This window comes from Triturus cristatus, chromosome 7, assembly GCF_964204655.1.
Source record: "Triturus cristatus chromosome 7, aTriCri1.1, whole genome shotgun sequence".
NCBI classification, from domain to species: domain Eukaryota; kingdom Metazoa; phylum Chordata; class Amphibia; order Caudata; family Salamandridae; genus Triturus; species Triturus cristatus.
The window spans coordinates 320,446,266-320,472,669 of NC_140590.1; the positions used below are offsets into that span (position 1 = coordinate 320,446,266).

Sequence of the window (26,404 nt, forward strand, 5' to 3'; positions counted from 1 at the left end):
TACAATTTGCAGCACCAGAGCCCTCTGTAGCACGTCTGCACATCTCAGGGACAGAGACCTTCTCTGTCAATAACATACCATTCCAAACACTAGAGACCACTGTAGCTTCTCTGCATGTCTCAAAGGCAGGCACATTCTCTGCCAGTAATATACCATTCCCAACACCAAAGCCCACTGTAGCTTGTCTGCATGTCTCGGAGGCATAGACCTTCTCTATCCATAACAGATGGTAGTGCAGTGTTGTGCTCATCTCAGAGACAAGGACTATCAATAACATACAATTCCTGGTACCAGAGCTTGATGCATTGTGTGCAAACCTCAGAGGTAGAACACTAACCAACCTCTCTAAGAATCAGGGTTAATTGAGTGTGCCTCTGCACCTTAGAGACAGGAAACAAACATTCCAAGAACCTAATCTAGTCCTTCTGCACACCTCAAGGCCATGGACCTTTTCCATTGTGGGATCTTAAAATGGATTGACTGCCTGTGGTACCCACACTGTTCTCAAGCATTGTTTTTTTTCACATAGTCACATGAATTATTTCCCGACTTCAGGCTGGGAACCTTCAGTAGTCCATGTTAACATAGAAGTCTACCGGTACAGCAAATAGCATTGAAAATAAACTGTAAACAACCACAGTCTACCATCTCATTTCATGAAACAAAGTCCAGCCAATCAGGTGGAGGGGCTCAGAGCTCCAACTCTCCTCAGTGACATTCAACCGTTCAATTTTCCTTTTCAAGTCAACAGGCAAACGGAAATCCTTGGAGCTCTGCTGTTGTTTCTTTCAGATTATCAGATTCTAGATTTTGTTCTCATGGAAACTCCTATAAACACTCCCAAGTGCACACGGTAAGCAGGATCTGCTAATTGTTGTGTCTGGGAGACTGAGTGCTGAGACATATTTATTTACTAAGTCATTGCTAAACCATCTCATTGGAATTTCCTGTGATTTGTGAAACCAAGATGATCTTTTCTGAAGACCCACATTCTAAATGTATTTATTGCCTAAAGACTGAACCGTCTGTAGGACTTTCAGTGTGAAGACACTGAATGGCAAAGAAAGATGCCTCTTGTAGTCCTTAAATACACATCCTCTGTGGAGTAATTCTGCTAACAGTCTTTCTATGCAACCATCATTGAATGCCAAGAAGAGCAGGTTGGGAGTTGTCATTTACAAGAACTCTGTAGCAGATCCCTCAGTCGAGACCTTTTTGACCCCCACCTTTTGTGTCTTTCTTGCTGGCTTTTCCTGGTGGTGAAAAGCTAAATCGAACAAGAGAAAAATCTGCCTCAGTTAAGACATAGACCTCAAAATCAAAGAGTCAAGAGTTGCATTGACAACTTCTGGATTGATGACTAAGCAGTGGTGGTGCGTCCATTGGGGGCGTTGGGGCGTCGCCCCCGCGCCCGCAGCTTCCTCGGCGTCTCTGAACTTAAGTAAACTCTTAAGTTCAGAGACGCTGAGGGAGAACTGTCAGTCAGTATGACGTTGGACCGCCCACCCCCTTCAGAGTCTGAAGGGGGTGGGCGGTTTGGCGTCATGTTGACTGACATGACAGGCATTGTCTGGGGCATCAGGCAGCAGCACACAAGTGCGCATGAGTGGGGACGGAGGGCGAATTTTGCACCGTGCCCAGTCATGCGCACTAGTGTTTCCAAAGGCTGGCGCATGCCCATTAGAAGAGCGGGGGTTGAGCCAAGGCTCAAACCTCGGTCTCCTAATGGGTAGGCGGGCGGAGCGTAAGCCTGCTCTAAGCCAATCCTGGTGCTGCTCCAGCACCAGGATTGGCTGAGAGGGGTCTTGCCAGCAGTGATGGGCTGTTCCAGTGAGTGCTGTAGGCGCCAGAACGGACCCGAGGCGGCGCGGACCCGGACCTGCTCTGCTCAGGTAGGATTTTTTTTTTTTTAAAAACACCCCCGCGTAACACCCCCCACCCCCCCTCCCACGACACGAGCCGCGACTGGTCAATAGCACCAGCGGGCAGTGTAAAAACTGACACTGGTGGGCACTGGGAGATGCTGGCAGACTTTTATTTCCAGAATTTTCTTGTTCTGGGTTTAAGGACTGCGAACAGAATTTTCTTTAACAGCCAAATCGGCTACCTGCAAAAGTTTCAAAAACATGCGTCAGAATCATTCCCGAAAGGGTAATACTTTTTAAGTGCGCGCATTCATAATTTAATGTTCACCCTATTTATTTAGTCGCATGGCATGCATTTATTTCTTGCACTATTCCTGTACTGTGATTGGCATAATTAAGCGAGGGAATGAAAGGGGGCCATTATTTTACATATCACCGGTAAACAATGGCGAGGGAAGGAGAAGAGGGTTGTGGCAGACTGGTATATGTGTTTTTCAAGTTCTCGGTAATCCACTGGAGGCTGTTCTATAAATGATTATTGAAGGGATGCAAGCTAGCCTATAATTACAGGAAAAAAAGTGGCAGCTCTGGCATTTCATAACTATGTGTCCTCGAAAAAAAAAGTGCTTTGTGAGTTTGTCACCAATGATCATTTAGATAGAGGCTCATTACTGAACATCGCAACACTTTAAAAACCTTTAGCCTTCATGCTGGATAAGAAAGGACTATTTTAATGGCGAGGTTCTTTTGTGTTCTCTTGAAAAATTCAATCAAGACAATACGTCATTGACTATTAGTGTAGTCTACCGCCTGTATTCTAATGGGAGCGCATAGATAAATTGCATGTATCTTCAAGACTGGAACAAATCAATGCAAACATGTTCGTGATGGTGGCGGGATGGGGAGTTGTCTTGAAAAATATGCAGGATTGCTACAAAGGAGTGAGCACATTTTGTAGTTTCTCTTCACGAGAGAAAACCTGCAAAGCGATCTGGTCTACAGTATCTTTGAGGACGACATATTATTTTTGTAAAGTTTCCATATTAGTAATCGAGAGCTTTTACTATAGCTAGCAGGGGCAAAATAAGGTTGCTTTGTGTCATCACTATGTGAAAATTGTCCCACCAGCTCCCAATTGGTTGTAAAGGACGAGATAATCTAGCTGCAATGTCACTTTACCTGCTGCACCATAGCTGCACGAGGACCATGGGGTTTGCCCTATACATTGCTTTATAGACATTCTAGGTCATGTGAACTCGGTAACGCTCTTGGTATTCAGTCTTTATTGCAACCAATTGTTGGTTTAAATGTGTCTTTGATTTTGTAAGTCATGATTATCAAATGGGCATGAATAATAAGTCACCAAACTTATTTTGGTGTTACAGGATAAGGGAAACCGCAGTATCAAATTAGAAGGGTAAAGATCAAGAACATGAAGGATTTATGTGTAAACAGCAGGCAGGAAATGTATAGAATGTGTTACCTTTCCATACTGCCATCATAGCTATGGGCAAGATTCATTCAAACGCAGAAACACATTTAAAAGGCACATTTCTGAGTGTATTTTTCCAGCACTAGGTCTCGGCAGTAGAAGTAATTGTTAATAAAGTGATGATATATGTCAGACTTGCGTGTCGCGGCATCTTTTTCATTCCTTTTACCGTTCCGGTTAGCAGGGAAAGTGCGTAGTTTGATGCCAATGTATCCGGCACATTACTTACTTACATAGTGTTAACATGTGCAGAAAGTGACATAATAATGAAATACTACCCTGCATTACACTGTAAAATGTAGTCAACCCTGCTGCATAATTTGGTACTTCCTGTTGCATAATTCCAGAGGACCTGATTAAAGTGCTGCTGCTCTTCCAGTCCTTGAGAGAGGTGGAGAGAAGCAAAGGAGAGAGATGGGAGGGTAATAGGGGTCATAAGGAGGAGGCTGGGGCATTGCTGGGTGTATTGCATTAATAACCTTCCTGCTTCCTCATATTTGCTTGAAAATGCTCCATTTATCCTCTATTTTTTCAAAATTTTCTCAGGAGAGAACCCCCGAACCCCTTGAAGGTTGTTTAGGCTCGCTCGCTACGCTCGCTCGCCTCAGTGCAGAACTGTCATAATTTAACGCCCACCACTTTCAAATGTCACCAGCCGCCACTGTGACTAAGGGCATGACAAATTTAATGATGCCATTGTCATCAACATCTACACTGATGATAAGGTCCTGAACGGTACTGTCAATGATGAGTCATGCTGCGACACAAACTATTTTACCCACGTGCATACCACTGACGAAGGTCCTGTTGATGAGGCGCTGCTTTACAAAGTCTTTCTGACAACAATACTGTTGTAGACTGCATCTTCATCTAAGGATTTTCCTGACGACACCAATCCCACAGGTGAAGACACCATAGTTAAAGGCCCCGTTTCCAAAAGACCCGTCAGCAACCCTACCGGATAGAAATGCTAAGCCTATGAAGACCCCATCTATAACAGTGCGAGCTACAAAAACACTATTGACGAGGTCTTAAACTCTGGTGATCACTGTTTCTGCATCCACACTGTCGATGACAGCAATATCGTTGACCTCTACTTTGTAGATAAGGATGTATTCTTTATCATCTTCCATAGACCCCAATATTATATACGTTACCAATGTCATCACTGGTATTGCCTGTATCAATTTCATCAGAACCACCAACACAAGTCTTGAAAGCCTCCAGTGTTTTCCGGTGAGGATATGCAGTCTGAAATTGCTTTGCAAGCTAAAGGGCTGCACAATCTGGACATTCTCTAAATTCCAAAAGTTTCAGAACAAGGAGAAGAGTTTGGTTACCAAGAACAAACACACCAGCCTTTGTTAGTACCCCTTAGAGAACCATTGGTAGATGTACCGGTATAGTTCCTTACTTCTATGAAACAACTGATGTAAAACATCTAACGTAGATTACCTTCTGGTCGTCCAGCAATATCTTCTCAGGTTCAGCTGCTGATACCAAATCTTTCACTGCAGTCAAGAGAAAATACAAGGAGCCAGCCATCGGAAGTTCCCAGACACCACCCTGATTTGGATGTAACTGACGATGAAGTTGATGATGATTCCAACCATACCCATAATGGTGCGCTGAATGACCACCAGCGAGATCCGGAATCAGATAATTATGTCCCCATGGAATACCAGAGCTCCGAACCAACACCTACTCTACCATTGTCACATGTAATTGACAGAGCACCACAACAATCCAGCTTCCCGATTTAGACTGTAGAGATTCTTATTTTACTTTAAAGACAAGTAAAGATGAGCCATACGGCCATTAACTATCTTGAACCATGTACAGGATGAAGATTTAGCATGTATGCACAATCCAGCTACAGCTCAGCTGTGATCTCCCAAGTTGAGCACCAGAGGGACACCAGAGTGTCCCTTGAATCAGATCAAGACAGACTCTGTAATATCAACGGCTGCCTAGAGGGGACCAGAGAACGCTGCTGCTTCATCTAGTGTCTAGGGATCATGAAGGAAAGAGGTTGGACACCAGCGGAAAGATGATTAGTATGTTTGCAGCAACTGCAATTAAAATAGCGAATGCAAGTGCCACCATATCTCATTTGGCAGACAATTCTGGAATGAAATTGCTCTGTCTATAGGCGAGCTCCTAGACGACGGTCGAGAGCAGGTAAGCCCATATTAAAAGATGGAGAATCAACATTGTTTGCTTTGGTACATATGTGCATTACCAGGGATTTTGGCAAATGGCAAAAGAAGCTGTCTTGAGAAGATGTGGCTGGCTTTTGTCCAGAGGTCAGTTCGGAGTCTTAGACAGGCCTTTTAACGGTCAGCACTTATTTGGCAAGCTCATGGATGACATATTACTGGTGATTAAAACTGACACAGACAGAGCAAGGTACTTAGGGATGCTGCAACAGAAACAAGGTTTCTGTTATTGCAGTAGACAATCTTGTAGCCAGCGAAGCTCATACCAGCCAGGAGCTTCAAATCATTTCCACCCTTGCAGGCAGAGATACTATCCAAAACATCAACCTATTGCTCAGTAACGAAGACGACTGTCTGGAGGACGACAACAGACAAATAATTGCCCTTCATCGAGCAGGGGCCAAGACAAACCTCCATGCTTCACTTGTTGGACCACTCACCCTCTTCACTGCCCATGCCTGTATGGGAAAAGGTACAGGCACATCTGTCAGCCTAGCATAAGACATAGGGTGTTACATAAGTCCATAGGGTGTTGCACGTTTTGGAGCATGCACGTACAAGAAAGATAATTTCTAAATCGGCAACGATACCTCCAAGAGAGGAACATCATTTGCATCTCGAGGCTCTATGATAAGAAATTATCAAACGATTCACCTAGTGGCCATAAAGCTGGTGGCAGAATTCCAAATAAGGCGTTTATTGAAGGTATTTTTTTAATTCAGAAGACAGCTTGGTATTGGTGCCCCATTTCAAATTTGAGAGCATTAAACAGATCCATAAAAAAGCAGACCGCCCAGATCATCTCACTGTTGAATATTCTCCAATCCATCAACCAAGTGCATTAATTTTAATATCAATACATCTGGAAGACACATACTGCACCTACCAGTACCTCAACAATATCACAAATACCAGCTTTTTTGTGGATGACTACCTCTTTCAGTTAAGAGTGCACCCCTTTGGCCTGAAATCAGCACCAAGGATGTTTATGAAATGCCTAGCTCCAGTGGCAGCACTTTTACAAAGTTAAGGGGTGAGAGTCATATGTCAAATTTTCAAATTCAAATAAGCTTTATTCGATTTTAGTCAGATAAAATCAGAAGAGCAGACGTAACAGATAAAAGACATTTTACACACTATTAAAATACGTAAAGGTATTCAATGTTTCCCGAAAATTAATTTTTTTCTAAAAAAGGGCCAAGAAGTACAGTTAACTCAGATGTTTAGAGGTGGGGGGGGGTATTTCACACATCGTGTATAACTCACAATACCATCACTCACAGTTTACTTAATTTGTATTCCCAATAACAGTTAACCACTAATACTCTTCCTGGATCTAAGTACACTTTTTAAAAAACTGACCATTGCACTAACTTAGTAAATCCTTTGACCCCAGGGTAGGTCGCTCCCCTGCCCTCGCGGCGCCACCAGATCCTCTGTGCCTGCCTTCTGCTCTGTTGTTGTGCCGACTGTCCCCCAGAGTGTCTGCCTTTTTCCCCTGTGTATGATTGCGTCCCCTTTTGCTTTTTTGTATCCCAGAGTGCCTGCTTTCCCCGTGTGATCGCGCTCCCCTTGCCTTCTGTATCCCTGAGTGCCTGCTTTCCCCGTTGTGATCGCGCTCCCCTTGCTTTTGTATCCCTGAGTGCCTGCTGCCCCTCGTGCCTCCGCCGTCCCCCTCCGTCCTTCCGCCGCTTTTTGTCGTTTTTTTCTCGCTTTTCCGGCTTTTGTACCCCTTCTAGGTACTTTTCCGCTTTTTCGGGCCTCCTCGCCTCCCCGAGGCCCTTCGCCGCTTTTCCCGCTCTTTTTCCCCCCTACCCGCCCTCCTCCCGCCTCCCAGCTGTCCCCGCCTCCCCGGCTACCCCTTATATGGCGGCCGCTGCGAGGCAGTGGTAGCGACCTTTGACCCCAGGGTAGGTCGCTCCCCTGCCCTCGCGGCGCCACCAGATCCTCTGTGCCTGCCTTCTGCTCTGTTGTTGTGCCGACTGTCCCCCAGAGTGTCTGCCTTTTTCCCCTGTGTATGATCGCGTCCCCTTTTGCTTTTTTGTATCCCAGAGTGCCTGCTTTCCCCGTGTGATCGCGCTCCCCTTGCCTTCTGTATCCCTGAGTGCCTGCTTTCCCCGTTGTGATCGTGCTCCCCTTGCTTTTGTATCCCTGAGTGCCTGCTGCCCCTCGTGCCCCCGCCGTCCCCCTCCGTCCTTCCGCCACTTTTTGTCGTTTTTTTCTCGCTTTTCCGGCTTTTGTACCCCTTCTAGGTACTTTTCCGCTTTTTTGGGCCTCCTCGCCTCCCCGAGGCCCTTCGCCGCTTTTCCCGCTCTTTTTCCCCCCTACCCGACCTCCTCCCGCCTCCCAGCTGTCCCCGCCTCCCCGGCTACCCCGGGCGCGCCTAAGGCAAGCCCGTCTGCGCCCGTCCGCGCCTGGACCGCGCCCCGCACCCGAACCTCTGGCCCCTGCGCCCCCCGCCTGACCTACGACTCCGCCTTCCTCGCCAACCTCAACCCCGGCCGCACGCCGGGCTGCTACTGCGCCACCCCGAAACGTACCCACGGACCCTTCACCTGCAGCAACTGCCGCTTCACCTGCCTCCGAACCCACTCCGCTCCCGCCAAGAACTACTCCCCCGGAAACAACCTCCACTGCATCCTGGTCAACACCCGATCCATCCACAGGCACGCCATCGAACTGTGGAACCTCATCAACTCTACGAACCCGGACATCGCCTTCCTCACCGAGACCTGGATGAACCCCTCCTCGGCACCCGACATCGCCATAGCCATCCCCGACGGCTACAAAATCATCCGGAAAGACCGCACCAACCGCATCGGAGGAGGCATCGCCATCGCACACAAAAACTCCATCCGCATCTCGACCGACACCGACAACTCACTCCCCGACGCCGAACACCTCCACTTCATGATCCACAGCGACCCCAAAACCACCCTCAGAGGCACCCTCATGTACAGACCACCAGGACCTCGCACCAAGTTCAGCGAAGACATCGCAGACTTCGTCAACCCTCACGCACTCTCATCCACCGACTACATCCTCCTAGGAGACCTCAACTTTCACCTGGAGAACCTCACCGACAACAACACCACCGCCTTACTGGACAACCTCACCAACCTGGGACTGAATCAGCTAGTCAACACCCCCACCCACGACGCCGGACACACGCTCGACCCCATCTTCTCCTCCAGCAAACACATCACCTTCAGCCACACCACCGAACTCACCTGGTCGGACCACAGCTGCGTCCACTTCATCTTCAAGAAGACCACCGTGCCCCACCACACCCAGCAACCACCAAGAAGACACTGGAATCGTATCACCACGGAACAGCTCGCATCAACCCTCTCCCAGAACCAACCCACCAGCACCACCGACCCCAACGTAGCCGCCAACAACCTCACAAACTGGATCTCCGACTGCGCCAACCTCCTGGCCCCCCTGAAGACTCAAGCCAGCACCAACAACCACAAGAAAAACTCCTGGTTCACCCCCAACCTCAAGAACTCCAAGAAAGAATGCTGCGCCCGCGAGAAGACGTGGCGCCTTAACCAGACCGAAGAGAACATGTCAGCTCTCAAGGACGCCACCCGCCATAACCACCAACACCTCCGCGCCGCACGAAAAACAGCCTACCGGAACAGACTTGACAACAACGCCCACAACAGCAAGGAACTATTTGGCATCGTCAAAGAGCTCTCCAACCCGGAAGCAGAAAACAACTCCATCCCTCCCTCACAGGACCTCTGCGACTCCCTCGCAACCTTCTTCCACCACAAGATCACCGACATATACAACAGCTTCCCGACCGCCGACACGAGCCCCCCTCCGGAACCCGCCACCGACACCACCACCATCCTCACCTGGAACCCTACCACCACCGAGGAGACCACCCGCATAATGAACTCGATCCACTTCGGATCCCCATCGGACCCCTGCCCGCACCACATCTACAACAAGGCCGACGACATCATCGCACCGCACCTCCGAGACGTCATCAACGCCTCCCTCACCGCCGCCACCTTCCCGGAGAGCTGGAAACACGCAGAGCTCAACACCCTCTTAAAGAAACCTACAGCAGACCCCACCGAACTCAAAAACTTCCGGCCCATCTCTCTCCTGCCGTTCCCCGCCAAAGTGATTGAGAAAATCGTCAACGCTCAACTCACCAACGCCCTGGAAACCAACGACTCCCTCGACCCCACACAGTTTGGTTTCAGGGCCAACCACAGCACCGAAACCGCCCTGATCGCAGCAACGGACGACATCAGAGCCCTGACCGACAAGGGAGAGACCGTGGCCCTCATACTCCTGGACCTCTCTGCAGCCTTCGACACGGTCTGCCACCGCACCCTGATACGCCGCCTCAGCAACGCCGGCATCAGAAGCAAGGCCCTGGAATGGATCGTCTCCTTCCTCTCCGGAAGGACTCAGAGAGTCCGCCTTCCCCCTTCAGATCCACAGCCACGGAGATCATCTGCGGCGTACCTCAAGGATCCTCCCTCAGCCCCACTCTCCAACGTCTACATGACCCCCCTGGCGAACATCGCACGCAAACACGGACTCGACCTTATATCATACGCCGACGACACCCAGCTCATCTTATCCCTCACTAACAACCCCACATCAGCTAGGACCAGACTACATGAAGGAATGAAGGAAGTGGCGAACTGGATGACAGACAGCCGTCTGAAACTGAACACAGACAAAACGGAGGTCCTCATCCTCGGCCCCACTCCCACCGCATGGGATGACTCCTGGTGGCCCCCCGCCCTAGGCAGAACTCCCCAACTCACCGACCACGCGCGCAACCTCGGCTTCATCCTGGACTCTTCCCTCACCATGACCAGACAGGTGAACTCTGTGACCTCGGCATGTTTCAACACCCTCCGCATGCTCCGCAAGATCTTCCGCTGGATCCCCACCGACACCAGGAAGACCGTCACCCACGCCCTCGTCACCAGCCGCTTGGACTACGGGAACACCCTGTACGCCGGCATCACCACCAAGCTGCAGAGGAAACTCCAACGGATCCAGAACGATGCCGCAAGACTCATCCTGGACATCCTTCGCCACCACCACATCTCTGGACACCTGAAAAAACTCCATTGGCTACCCGTCAACAAGCGGATCACCTTCCGACTACTCACCCACGCACACAAAGCCCTTCACAACCTCGGACCCAAACTCATCAACAACCGCGTCTCCTTCTACACTCCCCCGCGCACTCTGCGCTCCACCGGACAGGCCCTGGCAGCCGTACCCCGCATCCGCAAAGCCACCGCCGGAGGAAGATCCTTCTCTTTTCTAGCAGCGAAGACCTGGAACTCTCTGCCCAGCCACCTTCGCGCCATACCTGACCACCTCTCCTTCAGAAGGCAGCTCAAGACCTGGCTCTTCGAGCACTGACCCCCCCCCCCTCCCAGCGCCTTGAGACCCTTGATGGGTGAGTAGCGCGCTTTATAAATGCGATTGATTGATTGATTGATCCAGTAATTGCAAATATAAGAAGGCTGGTCGACATTGCCTCCATCCCCCTGCCCTCAGAAGAGGCAAAATCAATCTCGCTCTTTCTTTTGTATAAAATTTGCAAAAAAGTACCACATGTATTGTAGATTGTGGTGATAGATCGTCGCAGGGGCAACAACATAACTCTCCTGACCAGTCATTCCTGTCAGGGTAGCTGATTAATCGATAAAAAATCCCAAATCTAAAACGCATTAACACACATCTGTCATATCCACTTAGACAACATAATAAATAAGGCTGAATTTCATATGTTGTTAAAATCAATTGATGCTGCACAACTGTTTGCTTATTATTTTCCAGCGCATGTCTATTTGCCTCCAGGTGACTCATACTAATTTTTTTTAACTCCTTCCTGGAAATAGAATGTATAGACTCAGGGCAATTATAGTACTCAGGATGCCCAAGATCACGCATAATTTTTAAAATATATTTTAACCAGGTGATCTTGGTCGCGTGATCCAGCTTCATTGAGTCCTTAATTATTTCTCGATTCAGGCCCGTACTAGTAGAAGTCCAAATCCTATGCCAGAGTAACACTGGCTGGGGTTTGATGACATCTGCAATAAATGGAATGCCCAGCTCGCTGTTGCAGTTATAAACAGGAGTACAGCTAGGTACAGCTAAAATAAACTTTAAAAAAGCATTCTCAACACACTGAATAGAATAAGAGTCATAAAAACCCCACACGCCCACCCCTAAAATGGCAATACTCACACATTTTGCCTTATATATCCTAAGGAGTGTTTCGGGGGGCCTTTTTCTCAGTTTTTTTGCTAAGTTGGCCACCGCTGCTGTTGATTTCATAAAGAGAAGACTCCTGCTTTTAACAGCCTCTCGCCAAGAACCAGTGCCGTCAAATAAGATCCCCAGATATGTGAACATTTTAGTGGATTTTACCCTACTTTCCCCAAGGGGTAGGGTCATGCATTTTTGTCTCCCTTTGCCACAACTCATAACATGTTTTTTTAGCGTTTAATTTTAAACTCTGGTTATCCATATAGGTGGTGTAGGAGGCAAGGGCTCTTTGTAAGCCCAGCTGTGTACGGGCCATCAGTACTGCGTCATCTGCATAGAGAAGGGAGACTATTGGGCGTTTATTAATATATGGTTGATCGCTCACCCTTGCCACCATCACTTGTTCCAAGGTGTTTGTGTAACGTGTAAAAGAGAATGGCGCAAGGACGCAGCCCTCTCTGACCCCCCTCTCTACTTTAAACGTCACGGTACATTCCCCCTTGGTTCCATATCGAACCCTGGCAGTTGCCCCACTGTACAATTGCCTCAGAAACTGTACCAGTAGTGGGTTCACCTTTAATTCCACCAAAATATCCCATAATTTACAATGAATAACACAATCAAAAGCGACTGTGAAGTCCACGAATGCTAAATAAAATTTCCCTGCTTTTGCCTGGGTATATTTTCCTATTAAAATACTAAGATTGAGAACCTGTTCCGTGGCTTCTAAGCCCTGCCTAAAACCGTATTGGACATCAGCTAAAACATTAGATTCCTCAGCCCAGCTTTGAAGTCGATTTAAAACTATCCTACCTGCCGCCTTCATCAGCGACTCTATTAAATAGATAGGGCGGTAACAGGCAGGACTTTCCCGGTCCCCCTTCTTAAAGATAGGTACTATTATTGACTGCGCCCAAGTCTTGATAAAACCCTTCGCACAGCATGCTTGGAGGACCCGTGTTATTAACAGGGTCCAAAGTGGGGGATTAGACTTAAATAAATCAATAGGCACCCCGTCCGGACCCGGGGCCTTTCCACTTTTGCTGGCGTTTATTGCCCAATCACTTCCTCATGTGTGAATTGGAGGTTGATTAGTGGAGAGACCCGAGGGCCTCTCCCCTGTTGATTAGGAGTCATATGTGAATAAGTGGCTCATCAAAGCTCTTTATTGTGCCAACCCCCAGAAACACCAGATCTAACGCTAAATTTGTTATAAAAGAGGTCTGACACTCCATCTGTACGCACTCCAGCTCAGCAGATTTTATTTTTAGTGGCAAACATCTGTTTGTCTGCCAGGAAAGCTTGCCCGACCTTGGAACAAAGAAAGAATGATACATTTGGGCCACGGCACCACAGCAATGACTAAAGTCACAGTAAAAAAAATACAGAATTTTGCTGGGAATGATGGCTTATTGCATCCTCTTAATTTCACAATGTTGCTGGAGGGTGAGGAACATGCAGGAACAGCTAAACATATATTGGAAGCAGATCCCAGTTGTGTGGGAACCGTCTCTGGACCCCTCAAGAGCAAAATCTGGATATAAATATTCTGGGACTCATGGCACTCAGGTTGGGCATGAAGGCCTTTGTGTCGCTGATCTCGCAACAAGAGGTGGTGGTAAGAAAGGTAAATATGACCACTTGGTATCACAAAAAAAGCAAGATGGAGCTAAATCAAACAATCTGTATCCGAAAACACTGAGATTGACGTCACCAAATCATTCTAGCAGTGGAACATGTGGCGGGTCTGCAGAACACATTGTCACATGCCTTTAGCAGAAAACCTGTGCACTGCCGCCGATACACGATGAAATAACCTTATAAACTGCAGCTCAGTTGTTGACTCTGGGTAGCACAGGTTTATGGACAACAGACAAACACTATATATTTCTGCGACTAGAAAGGTGTGGCGGATAGAACAGTATACTACTTTTGTAAATCAGCCATAGGGGCAATAAATTACAGATGAAAACTTTGCGCCTATTTTTATTTTTTCAATTTTTTTTACTGCAAGTATTAGTTTATTTGTGGAAACCCATTAGCGATGTATACAGATGACCCTTCGCAGAATTCAGAACTTTGTTTCGTTTTTTACAAATGTATAGCTTCCTGGGTTCACCCATGGGATTTACACCTGATTCCACCACAAACTGCACGTAGGTAGAAATGAACAAAACAGGAAAAAACTTCTACCACTTCAAACTTGTTGTAAACTGTGGTTAAAAAAAGTGACAATTGCTTTCTTCTGAAAGCTGCGAAGATGGTGTTCATAGCATATCAAAACATATTCACTTTCTTGCACATCACTCCTCTCCCCCCCAACAAAAAAAAAACACTTTGCTATATTGTGCCTATTTTCTTCCTCCAGGAGAAGCCTGGCTATCTTTGGAATCCCCAGCTTGTGGGAAAAACAACGTAAATCTGACCTGGATAGCTTTTCTCCAAAAAACGTTATGAAGGCTTAAGCACAAGATTCTCCAGACATGAGCAAGGTTTCCTATTTCATCCTTTGTTTTCCTACATGGTAGATAAAATCTGATATTTGAGAAACTCTCAAAGATGATGTCATTAGGTTTGTGATAAGCTGATTGTTTCTTGTATTTCCTACTGCGTTGTGCTATCGAGCCCCCATTTACTAATCTGTTATTGCTGCCTGCCAGTGCCTCATGACGTCACTGGTTCATTGTCCACTCTCACTTCTGCAGCTTCCTTCTTGATGCTGCTCTGTGGCTTAGAATAGATCTCAATACGATTACTCTTTGTCATTGACAATCATTTCATGGCATATCTCCTTGCCCCCCTTCCCTGCTCATTTCTAAAAGCTCGCAGTGCAATCTCCCTCCATAACCCCAGGAGGTTGTGACTGAGGCTGTTGCATGTTGCTTCAAACGCTTCTTCATAGAGGTATTTGGGGGTCGCCAGATGTAGCAGCTGCAAGTCCTGACTTGCCTCGCTACCCCTGGACTCTGAGGTCGTAAAAGCGGCATCTGTAGCTGCCAGTGGAAGTGGGGACATTACACGTTCTGCTTTGTAAGATAAATACATTCAACGGAGCACTCTGCTGAATAAATAACAGATGTTGCTATTCCACGAGGTGTCAGCGGTACCATTCCAAGGGGTGCTCAGCTGAGAAGCTGAGGAACATTAATTCCTACAAGATGAAACATTTAATAATGGTGGTATTGATTTATTTTATTCAATACAAGTTTCTAAAACTATTATGGGGACATAATGGTGAGTGCTCCCAGTGACGGACCTGACTCACTTAGCTATAGCCACATGGAAGCTTGACTTGCATGAGCAAATGTCTCTATTTACAAGGGCAAGATGCTCACAAAATGTAACCTTGCACTCAAAAATGATTTTAATTACTCACACTATCACCCCATGATTGTGTAATATTGACTTGAGTAAATCTTACTCAGGCAGTAGGCATTCCAGGGTGCAATTTTCCTCATGAGTTCACTGGAACACTGAGTTTATGGGTATACCCAGTCTCCTCTACAAACACTTCCCAACCTGAATATATAGGAGTGAGTGTTGGGAATGAATGAATGTGTGTTTGCATGCATGTGTGAATGCACAATTGTGATTGTTTATGTGTGTGCTTGTGTCCCGACTGCCCTACTCCCTGCTAACATGACAGGCCGCCCCTGGGAAGAGGTAAATCCCTTTACGGGTTGGGAAGGGTACACCCCCCAAACATGGTGGGGCTGTAGGAGTAGGACAGTATTTAGCTATTCATAACTTCTGGGATTTTATTTGGTTAATAGTTTTTAAAGCATGATTAATTGTGTGTAATTCTTATGTTTGATATTTCTAATCTTAGTTGTAAAGGGATCAAATTACTCAACATGATTGTGGAAAAATTGATAGAAGTTAGGAATTGTGGATTTTAAATTTTTCAGCAAATTGCAGCTTATATTAGTGTAATGATTTAAATTAATCAACAAATCACATTACTTTACTTTCTGGCACCATTAGTCATATTTAGTTTAGATAGTGCGCTTGCAGTGGTTTTAGCGAGTGAATTTAGTTTTTGATTGCCTTTGTACCATAGACACCATCATGTCTTCATTAATTAGTTAGCGTCACCTCATTGTGTTTGTCGCCTGTGTCTCCCTTGCTTTCATACGGCACAGCATGCATTGTGCCAGTGGATGCTCTGCAGCACCTAGAAAGACTAAGCCCTTTGGTAGGGGTCATTCTAGAGCCTTCACTGAACTGCGACTCTCTATCATCAGCTTCTACCTCAAAGCTTCCAGAAGCCTTTCTTAACTGCTGTAATGAAGGAATCCTGAAAAGACAAAGGGGGCACTAGTTCTGTCACTCCCAACTTTCCCTTTTGATGTTTACGTTAAGATACGTTACATGGAAGACCCGAAACCTACCAGAATTGCTATCACCAGTGACATCAAAGCACTCCATGTCGAGTTTGTGGGCGTGGAAAAGAACCTCCCACTTACATATGACATAAAGGCACTGTGCCGTCAAAATCTCCCTTTCAGGTATCAGCTCTCTCTTCTAAAGAAAGGCAAACCACTTCTTCCAGAAAGCAGCTTCATAACTGCTGTTCACGCCGTTGTACTTGTGTATCTGGATGTTGGTATTGCCCTACTCTATGGTCTCCCAGACTCCACACTGGCGCCCCTTAGGGGCATCCTACATGCTGCCGCACATCTAATCCAGAGCCTGAAGTAAGATGATCACACCCTGATGGAACTCCATTGGCTCCCCTTGCTGGTCCACATCATTTTCAAAACCAGCGGCATCATTTACAAATCCATCACGAGCAGCAACCCCTGTTTATCTTGCAGAAAAGCTCATCATCTCTGGCAGTTCTTGACACACCCGCAGCCAGGACGCCATCAGATTGCAGACTAAGAAGTGTAAGAAAAAGAAAAAAAGGCAGCAGGCCTTTTCTATTTACCCAAGATCTGAAACAATATCCTGTATCTATCAGGACTGCCTCAATGCTTCTCCAGTTTAGGTAAGAGTTGAAGACCCACCTCTGTAAAGAACAGTACAACACAATGCGTTTACCATTCAGAGCCCAGCTTCTTCTCTTATTACTCCTTGTCTTCACGCTTGTCTTTGATCATGTACAACTCGTGCTGCCTTTTGACTAAGTTTGTGCTATAGAAACTCCATATGCATGCATACATGCATACATACCAGTTAACCACGTACTAATTGTTGAGCAAGTCCTTACCTGGTGTGCTTTGAAGCTCTACATCCCATTTGATAGCCAAAAGATCAAGCCATAAGCCATACATGTTAAAGCCCTACAGTAAACATATTGTAATGCAAGCTACATCTAAAGCAGCAACTCCTTATTTGCTTGATGGAGCATCTACACAAGATCTAAACTTCATTAACACAGAACCACTACCTAATTCAGTTACAATATCAAGAAAAGTTAACCAAATTTATCATCAGCTTCATCCGCTCCTGACAAGTGGAGTCACAAAGTGGACCCCATGAATAGAAAACTCTGTGTTCCACACCTGGAAAGACGACCCCATCTAACCTCCCAAATTCTCAGGGATATTTAGAGGTAGTGGAAACTAACTCTAATAACACCTCACCCTAAATACTTACTCAACTACACGATTACGCGAGGCTCTGAGGAGGGGGCATATTGCCCCCTTCAGACATCCATATCCGGTGTTTCTCTCCTGTAAATTGTCACTATAGATGGCCAACGGTGGTCTAACAATGATATTAACCCCCTACCGCCTCTCCGGAATAAGTTGGGTAGTCACACACACATTTGGTTGTAGAGTTTATGCAATTAGATGTTATACGTATTGTGTTTTCCTACTTATGAGTGTGAATACCACTGCAATAGCTCAAATGCAGAAAAAATATAATAGATTGGACAAAGATTGAAATGTTTAAGACCTGCACTGCTGTTTTTCGGAAAACTTACCAGTGTAAACTGATATTGTCTGATAATGCAATTGTACTGTTTGCTCTTGAACTCGCTGTTACTCAGTATACTCATGAAGATATATATTTTTTTTCTTTGTAAAGTTCAGTTTAATTTATTGCAGTAACTACGCAATATATTGTCATGCAGACCAGGCCTGCTGTCCAGAGACTTAATTCTGTAACACAGCATAAAACGTGATAGCTTAACTCCTGATGTCCACCAGTCAGCATGAACATCCTCAAATAAACATGGTGTCTTTGCATTGGGTAACCAGCTCATTTAAATGGAAGAGATTATGCATCTAGTTTGTAAGAAAAAATCCATCAACCCAGTGAGATAACAAGAAAGGACAGTATTACCTTACTTGTTATAGTTACCTATTCTGGTTAACAGTTGTCTGTCATAAAAATTAACTTTGATGTTATCTTTGAACTTAAAAAAATGTACATCCAAAACGTTTCTTGAGCATCCCACTGATTAAAGATTTCTTGACAGGCCTTAAAATGTATATTCTTGGGTCAAGAAAACTACAACCCCTTTGGGGTTAAATATTGTCCAGTGAATTTCCATGGACCCTTGGCCAACACTTATCAGTACCTATATGTGCAGGCAATATTGAGTAGAAACATAATATAAACCTCTTTGGGCTGAAGGCTTTGCTCCTTGATTCCCTTATTCCCTTTACACTTTTGCTACATTACTTCCTTCTATGAGTATAGAGATGAGCATTATATTCAGTCCTCAGAATATCAGTTACAGTCTCATGATGGAGATGGAAAGGTTACTTGTACATGCTGTTCTCCGTCATAGGAATTGTCACTGAATTTACAATCTGCCCTCCAGTTTGAGGACGAAGGCGAGTGAACTTTTTCAAAAGGTATCTAGTGCCTCAGCCAAGCTTCAGTGTGAACTGCTGGTCAAGCTCCTTCTTGCAGAGCAAGAGTTACTCTGTGGGTTATAAAGCACACTGGAGTGTTTTAGATTCCGGACATAGACATAGAGTTCTTCCTAGCTAATTACTTAAAATTCCCATAATTACAAGAAAGTAACCTTTACAAGAAAGTAGCCTTTCGTGGCCAGTAAATTTTTCCATCACTAACAAATCATTTCTAGGACCAGGCCTAATGTAGTCTATCTTCACAACACGAAAGATGCTGAGAGCTATTGTGTCAGTAAGCCAGCAGTTAGAGTAAAAGAGCCTAATGCTTCGTTATGTCACATTATTGAGACCTCGGAGCATCTCTGTTCACAACATGCAGAACCTCATTCAGTATGTCAACAACCCTTTGGGTAGAGATGCTTCTCTGTTAGCAGCATACCATTCTCATTTCAGAGCCTTTGTTAGTTATCTGCATTCCTTTGCGAAAGGTACCTCTTTGTCATTAACATATCATCCTCCTACCAGAACCTAAGCACTATGTCAGTTCACCTTTGAGGTTGGTTGTCATTTGTCATTAACATATCCCCATTCCAGGGCCTAAGCACTGTGTCTGCGCACCTTTGAGACAGGTACCTCTTTGTCATGAACATATCCCTGTACCAGAGTCTAAGCCTAAGCACTGTGTCTGCACAACTTTGAGTCCGGGGCCTCTCTGTCATTAACGTATCATCCTCCTACCAGAGCCTAAGCACTGACTGCACACCTTTGAGACAGGTACATCTTTGTCATTAACATATTCCTGTACCAGAGTCTAAGCCTAAGCACTGTGTCTGCACAACTTTGAGACAGGTACATCTTTGTCATTAACATATCCCTGTACCAGAGTCTAAGCCTAAGCACTGTGTCTGCACAACTTTGAGTCCGGCGCCTCTGTCATTAACGTATCATCTTCCTACCAGAGCCTAAGCACTGGCTGCACACCTTTGAGACAGATACTTTTTTGTCATTATCTTATCCCCATATGTGAGTCTAAGCACTGTGTTCGCATACCTTTGAGGCGCAGAGCTTCCCTGTCAGCAACAAACTTTGAATGTCTTCCCTCCATTCCCTATAGATTCCATCTGCCCTAAAAATGTGCACATCCACTTCCTGCCACTGGCTTGTGTGAAGGATCTCCACCACAAGAGCAAGTACCAGAAGCTCTTTCACCTCGTCTCCTTCTCCTGCAGGTAAGCATCACCCCTACCTCTCTCTAGTATTTGTGTTGACATTCTTTAGTGACATCCAGTTGAGAGATAGCTCTGCTTTCTTGATTCGCAAGTGACTTTTTCCAGGCAAGTACTTGCCCAAGATTGGTAGGATGAGGAGAGATCATGGAGAGTTTAAGTCATATTGAGAGATTGAGTTCACAACAAATACTGCTTGAGAGAGCAGTATTGACTAACAATCGGCCGCACACGTGTTAGTACTCACTGTATATGAGTGTAGCACTCAACCCTCTAACAAAGCGGGAGCAAGGGTATAATGTTTCAATCAAAAATGTCCTTTATTCTTTTTGTAACATCCAACAGCAGCCCAGCCAACACATTTCATCCCCATCATAGGACTTCATCAGGGATGAAAGCTAATAAAGTGTACATTTATGTGCAAATCTAAGAAAGAAAAATGAAAGACAACATCACAGTAAATACGGCTCACCATCATGCCTATACAGATTTACATAAAGTTCTTCCGTAAAACATACTATGACTCCCTACAACAACAAAAAACACACAAAAACATATAACATCATTGAATATGCATCACTTTACACATATGATCTAGTACTTACAGTAACTCTACATTAATAGGATTGTATTCAGTCCATCATCACTCTTATTGAACTTTATATATACATTGCCCGTATTTTGTAAACTGTGAAACTGAAGTATGCATACATTTACCTTCAAACATGTATAGTATGTAATTATTACATAAGCCTTTAGCTGGCCAAAATTTACTAAATTCCTAACAGATTGTTGCAAAATGTTACGTTATATTATATTTTATTTAAACTTTGCATGACTTCTCTCGATTTAAAAATGTAAAAAGAACTAACATTACTTCTCCCATTGTTAAATCGCTTAGATTAATTATGAGCAGGCAATCAAAAAAGTAGAGGTTCCTTATCCACAGTTGGGCCTATGAGAACAGCATTGGATCAAGGTATGTATTCAGATCCTTGTCCCAATTAATATAACTAGTTGTGGGTGTACTGATTATTTAGTGCACACTATTGATGAGGAATCACCAAACTAACTTAACTAAAGTGAGTAAGGGGGAGATATGCTGGGTACTAGTTGTATAGGTTATAGTTCAGGAAGATGTTTCTCCAGGTATTTTTATACTTGGTCATAATTAATGTAAGGGATTTAAGAATTTGAGAAGTAATGTTAGTTCTTTCTACAATTTTTACGCTTCTTAATTGAAAGTATGCTAAATTTTAATAAAATATAATATATCTTTTTGCAACAATCTATGCTAAGAATGTAGTACATTTTGTCCAACTAAAGCGTTATGTAATATTTACACACTATACATGTGTTATCACTTGGTTGTGGCAGGGATTCTGCACCTACACAGAACTATGCGCAGGAAAACAGGACCTCGGTGTATAGGGGTGTACCAACCTAACACCATAGTACCCAAAATCCCAAAACCAACTAGCTATAGTGTCTCATTCTTTCTCCTCCAAAAATCATGAAGTTACAAATATTTAGACAGCTCAGAACACAACACTCCCGACTCTCACCGGAATCGCGGTGGTAAGACATACCCTTTCGCTCGCTCTCTCGTACTTGTCCACACTAGGAATTGGCAGAGTCACCGTCATAGTTTAAAATGTTTATTTTAACTATCGTGCTCTATAATACAGTATCCGAGCCACTGCCAGCAGCAACATGCATAAACTCAAAACAATTAGCATTGTTACAATTCCATAGAGTACGAAGTGGGAAGTTATTATATAAAGACAGTGGAAAAAGGACTAAAAGGCCTAACCACCCTCCCCTTGACTGGAAGACGTTTATTATATGAAAGAAGATCTCTGGGCTTTTTCAGCAGACCCCATACCTTAAAGCCTGGATGTAAGGTTTACATCATAGGAACAGCATAGCTCTTCTCCATGGAAAGGGCTCTTTCCAAGTGCGTGTTAAAACAACATGCATCCCCGTAATATTAAAGCATGAGTCTTCAGCAGTGCAGCTGTGTTTAGCATGTTATGCCTAGGTGCTAGGGACTGACCAGAACAGAATTACAAGGGGCATTGTTTATCGACCTTGCACATAGTGTTCAGACTAAACTCCAGGAACTCAGCAGAGAATGTGAAAAGCAGACAGTTCTCATGTGAAAGGCATAAACAGAAAGTCATGTAGTAACGTGCCCAAAAGCAGCATCATGGCAGCAAAGCTCATGCTAACTTAGCAATGTTGACAATGACCCTAATGGCCATATCACATGGTTATATAGGACGCTCAAACAGAGAGTGGTGTTTACTATATGTTTAATCGTTCAAAAAGGCAATGTGATGGGGGCCCAGCCTGGGAGAGGTGTCTCTACATCTCAAGTGGGGAAGAAACAGTCTTGGCGGTGTTAGTTCCCTCACTGTACACCTATGTGGCTCCTTTCTCCAGGGTTACTGGCTCTGGATAGTCGTTTTCCTGCTTCTTCTTGTCCCATCAGAAGAAGAGGGTTGGTGTACATCCCTCAGAGAAAACATAAGAAAATAAAAAGTTAAGACGTCTTTGTCTCATTCCGGTACACACAATAGCCCTTCACCGTCACCCAGAAGTGTCATCGTGCTTTTCCATGCGGCATGCTCTATACACCAGTGTGTATAAAACCTACTTGTGCTCCAGCCTCCACCTACCAAACGTAAGAAAATTCAGGAAGGATACTTGCCTTGAGCCAAGGCCTCCCAGGGTCGCGGCAGAGGGAGTCACGCCACCCTTCTCTCTTCCGGGATGGCTTTACCGGACAGCAGTGCCTTTCGGCGACAGTTCTCTTGGCCCTTTGGTTCTTTGGTCCTTGGTGCTTCCTGCCGGCTCTCTGGGGCCTCTTTCTCCTCCCTGCAGCATCGGCATGTCTCCTCTACACTTGATGATCACTGTTGGATCCCCATGGTTCGTTTCTCCTTCTTGGCGTCTTCCTTCGTCACTTCTCCTCACGTCCGGCGTTCTCTCCTGCCTGTTGCTGCCTCCGCCTTCTTGACACATCTGCATCATGTCTCCTGGGGCCGCTAGAGTACTGCCCTCACTTTCCTGCTGCCCTAGCTCGGGCGCCATTTTGGAAATCCCTCCCTGGAGCAGCGCGGGATTACAACATGTTTAAAGGTAAACGTATGGATACTTCCGTTTCACATGTTATGAAATACAGGCAATGTATATTCTGCCCAATAAGAGTGATGTTGGACTGAGTAAAATCCTATTAATGTAGAGTTATTATGCATACTAGATCATGTGATAAACGATGTATATTAAATAATGTTATATGTTTTTGTGTGTTTTTTGTTGGTGTAGGGAGTCATAGTATGTTTTACTGAAGCAATTTATGTAAATCTGTATAGGCACAATGGTGAGCCACATGTACTGTGATGTTATCCTCTGTTTTTTTCTTATATTTGTCCATAAATGTATTTTTTTATATAGCAAATGAAAAAAATATATATTTTATTCGCTTTGAGTCATGATAACATTGTGGACAAAACACGTTGGCTGGGCTGCTGTTGGATGTGAAAAAGGAATACAGACATTTTTTGATTGAAACATGCTATGGCTCCCGCTTTACTGGATACCTAATAGGATCGTATTTCATGAGACAAGCATTTGAAGAAACGTCCAGCATCAATTGAATTCTGAACTTTCACATGAATTTCTTTGGACTTCCTAAGCACTCCCTTTGTGCATAGAATTTCTTTTTTGGAGATTGAGTCGACAGCTGAGGTCTCTCAGGCATCCATTAAGGAAGGTCTGTAGGTATTCGGATCGAGGTCCAAATGCACCTATCTAAACATTGGAGATGCTGGTGGGTAGGATGGAGGTGCCTCAGCAGAAGCAGATGTGGAGCTCCCAGTACTAGAGCTTCCATGATCAGACTAGAGGTACTCTGGGGAAACAAATGTGTCTGGGACAACACAGAGGTCCAGCATGACTCTATATGGCTATGGCACAGTATTCGAATGACAGATTTATGACTGAGATGCATCATCTGTATGGTACATGGCTCTTCCAATTCAGACCTGCCTACCCGTGACAGAGGTGCCTTCGCCAAGCAGTGTTGGTGTGTCCGATTGTACTACTTACTGAAAGAAAACTGAGGAACAACATAGTATGTTGGCCGGCAGAGTGCCGTTAAGTTGGCTTGATGCGGCAGCATTGGCCTTCTAGGTCCAGGACTGGGTTTCACTGGCAGTGCACTATAGAGGCACATGTTCTGCGTCATTACTGGTACTGTGGGTCAAGATGGAGATACATTGTCAGAGCAGCTGAGGACTCAGGTGCTTTAGCACATCCCAATGGGTGTGTGGGGTAATATTGACTCTCTGAGGTCAGGAGTTAATTTCTTTAGCAGAGCTGCATAGTGCTGTGTGTGGCTTTACTGACCAAGTCAGGTCAAAATTGAGCTGTACAGAGGGGCTCGTGCTTGGCGAAGAAGGGTACAGCAGGTGAGGATTGAGGTGCATTAACACATCACTGTGGCGTTTAAGCGTTGTATTGGCTCACTGAGGTCAGGGTTGAATTTCATTATCAGAGCTGCATAAGAGTGTGTGTGGGGCAATGCTAACCTTCTCAGGCCAGTGTTGAGCTGTACAGCGGGGTTTGTGCTTGGCTAGGAAGGGTACAGCAGGTGAGGATTGAGGTGCATTAGCATAACCCTATGGTGTTTGGGAGTTGTATTGGCTCACTGAGGTCAGGGTTGAATTTCATTATCAGAGCTGCATAAGAGTGTGTGTGGGGCAATGCTAACCTTCTCAGGCCAGTGTTGAGCTGTACAGCGGGGTTTGTGCTTGGCTAGGAAGGGTACAGCAGGTGAGGGTTGAGGTGCATTAGCATATCCCTATGGTGTTTGGGAGTTGTATTGGCTCACTGAGGTCAGGGTTGAATTTCATTATCAGAGCTGCATAAGTGTGTGTGTGGGGCAATGCTAACCTTCTCAGGCCAGTGTTGAGCTGTACAGAGGGGTTTGTGCTTGGCTAGGAAGGGTACAGCAGGTGAGGATTGAGGTGCATTAACACATCACGGTGGCGTTTAAGCGTTGTATTGGCTCACTGAGGTCAGGGTTGAATTTCATTATCAGAGCTTCATAAGAGTTTGTGAGGAGCAATGCTAACCTTCTCAGGCCAATGTTGAGCTGTGCAGAGGTGCCTGTGGAGGGGCGCCGCAAGGGAGGGCTGCACTGTAATGAAATGAGGGAGTGGGCAGCAAGGCTGTCTTATGATCTTTCTCTGCTTTTCCCCCAGCATGGTTCACCTGCTGACGCCTGAGCTGAAGCTCATCTGTGCTCCAAAGGCCACCCTGCTAGTGGAACAGACAAAGTAAGTATACAGGCTCTGCACCAAAGTAAGTATGGGAGACCTGCAGTAAAGTAAGTGTGGGAGCCCTGCAGTAAAGTAAGTGTGGGAGCCCTGCAGTAAGTAAGTGTGGGAGCCCTGCAGTAAAGTAAGTGTGGGAGCTCTGCAGTAAAGTAAGTGTGGGAGCCCTGCAGTAAGTGTGGGAGCCCTGCAGTAAGTAAGTGTGGGAGCCCTGCAGTAAGTAAGTGTGGGAGCCCTGCAGTAAGTAAGTGTGGGAGCCCTGCAGTAAGTGTGGGAGCCCTGCAGTAAAGTAAGTGTGGGAGCCCTGCAGTAAAGTAAGTATGGGAGCCCTGCAGTAAAGTAAGTGTGGGAGATGTGGGAGACCTGCAGTAAAGTAAGTATGGGAGCCCTGCAGAAAATCTAGTTTGCCACGTCTGCTGTAAAGTAAGGGTGAGAGCCCCGCAGAAATGAAAGCTTGCCGCCTCTGCAGCAAATTGTGGGAGACCTCCAGCAACGTAGGTGTTGGGGTCCTGCAGAAAATAAAACTTGCCGCCCCTCCAGCAAAGTAAGTGTGGGAGCCCTGCAGCAACGTACGTGCTGGGGTCCTGCAGAAAAGAAAACTTGCCGCTCCTCCAGCAAAGTAAGTGTGGGAGCCCTGTAGGTAAGTAATAAGTGTGGTAGTCCTACAGACAAGTGCGTGACACTTATGGCAAAGTATACAGGCTACGACTCAAGGAAAATAGGCCTGCAGTTAATGCAGAAAAGTAAGTGTGTGACGTCTTCAGCCGAGTAAGTATGCTGCCCCTGCAGCAAAGTTAATATGTAGCCCCTGCAGTAACATAAGTTTGCCCCCTCTGCAGCAAAGTAATTGTGTGATCCCTGCAGAAAGTAACTGTGAATCCGGCAGCAAAGTAACTTTGGCAACCATGCATCTAAGTAGTTGAACAAAGTAATTGTGCAACACCTGCATCTAATTATGTGGCCTTTTAAGTAGGGGTCCGCCCATTGAATTGGTGAATTTTGGCACTCCACAGTACTCTTGTAACGTGGAGTTCTGGCCAAGTTCCGCCAATTGCCATGTGGCGGATTTTTTTTCCTGTCAGGTTCTAGAAACACGAGCTCGCAAGCGTGATTTGCCGCCCCTAGCATGGTTTTCTAAATCGGGTGGTCTCGAGCAGTCGCAGTCAGAGTGCTGCTTC

General features: G+C 45.6%; 1 protein-coding gene across 7 annotated transcripts in view; it reads left to right on the forward strand.

Moving 5' to 3' along the window:
• Positions 1–26,404, forward strand: part of DNAAF3 (dynein axonemal assembly factor 3) — a 249,240-nt gene that overhangs the window by 206,697 nt on the left and 16,139 nt on the right. For all 7 annotated transcript variants that reach the window (XM_085616401.1, XM_085616402.1, XM_085616405.1 and 4 more), the window contains 2 exons: positions 19,773–19,887; positions 25,155–25,229. In XM_085616401.1, coding sequence (XP_085472527.1) covers positions 19,773–19,887; positions 25,155–25,229 — 190 coding nt within the window. The remainder of the gene's footprint in view (positions 1–19,772; positions 19,888–25,154; positions 25,230–26,404) is intronic.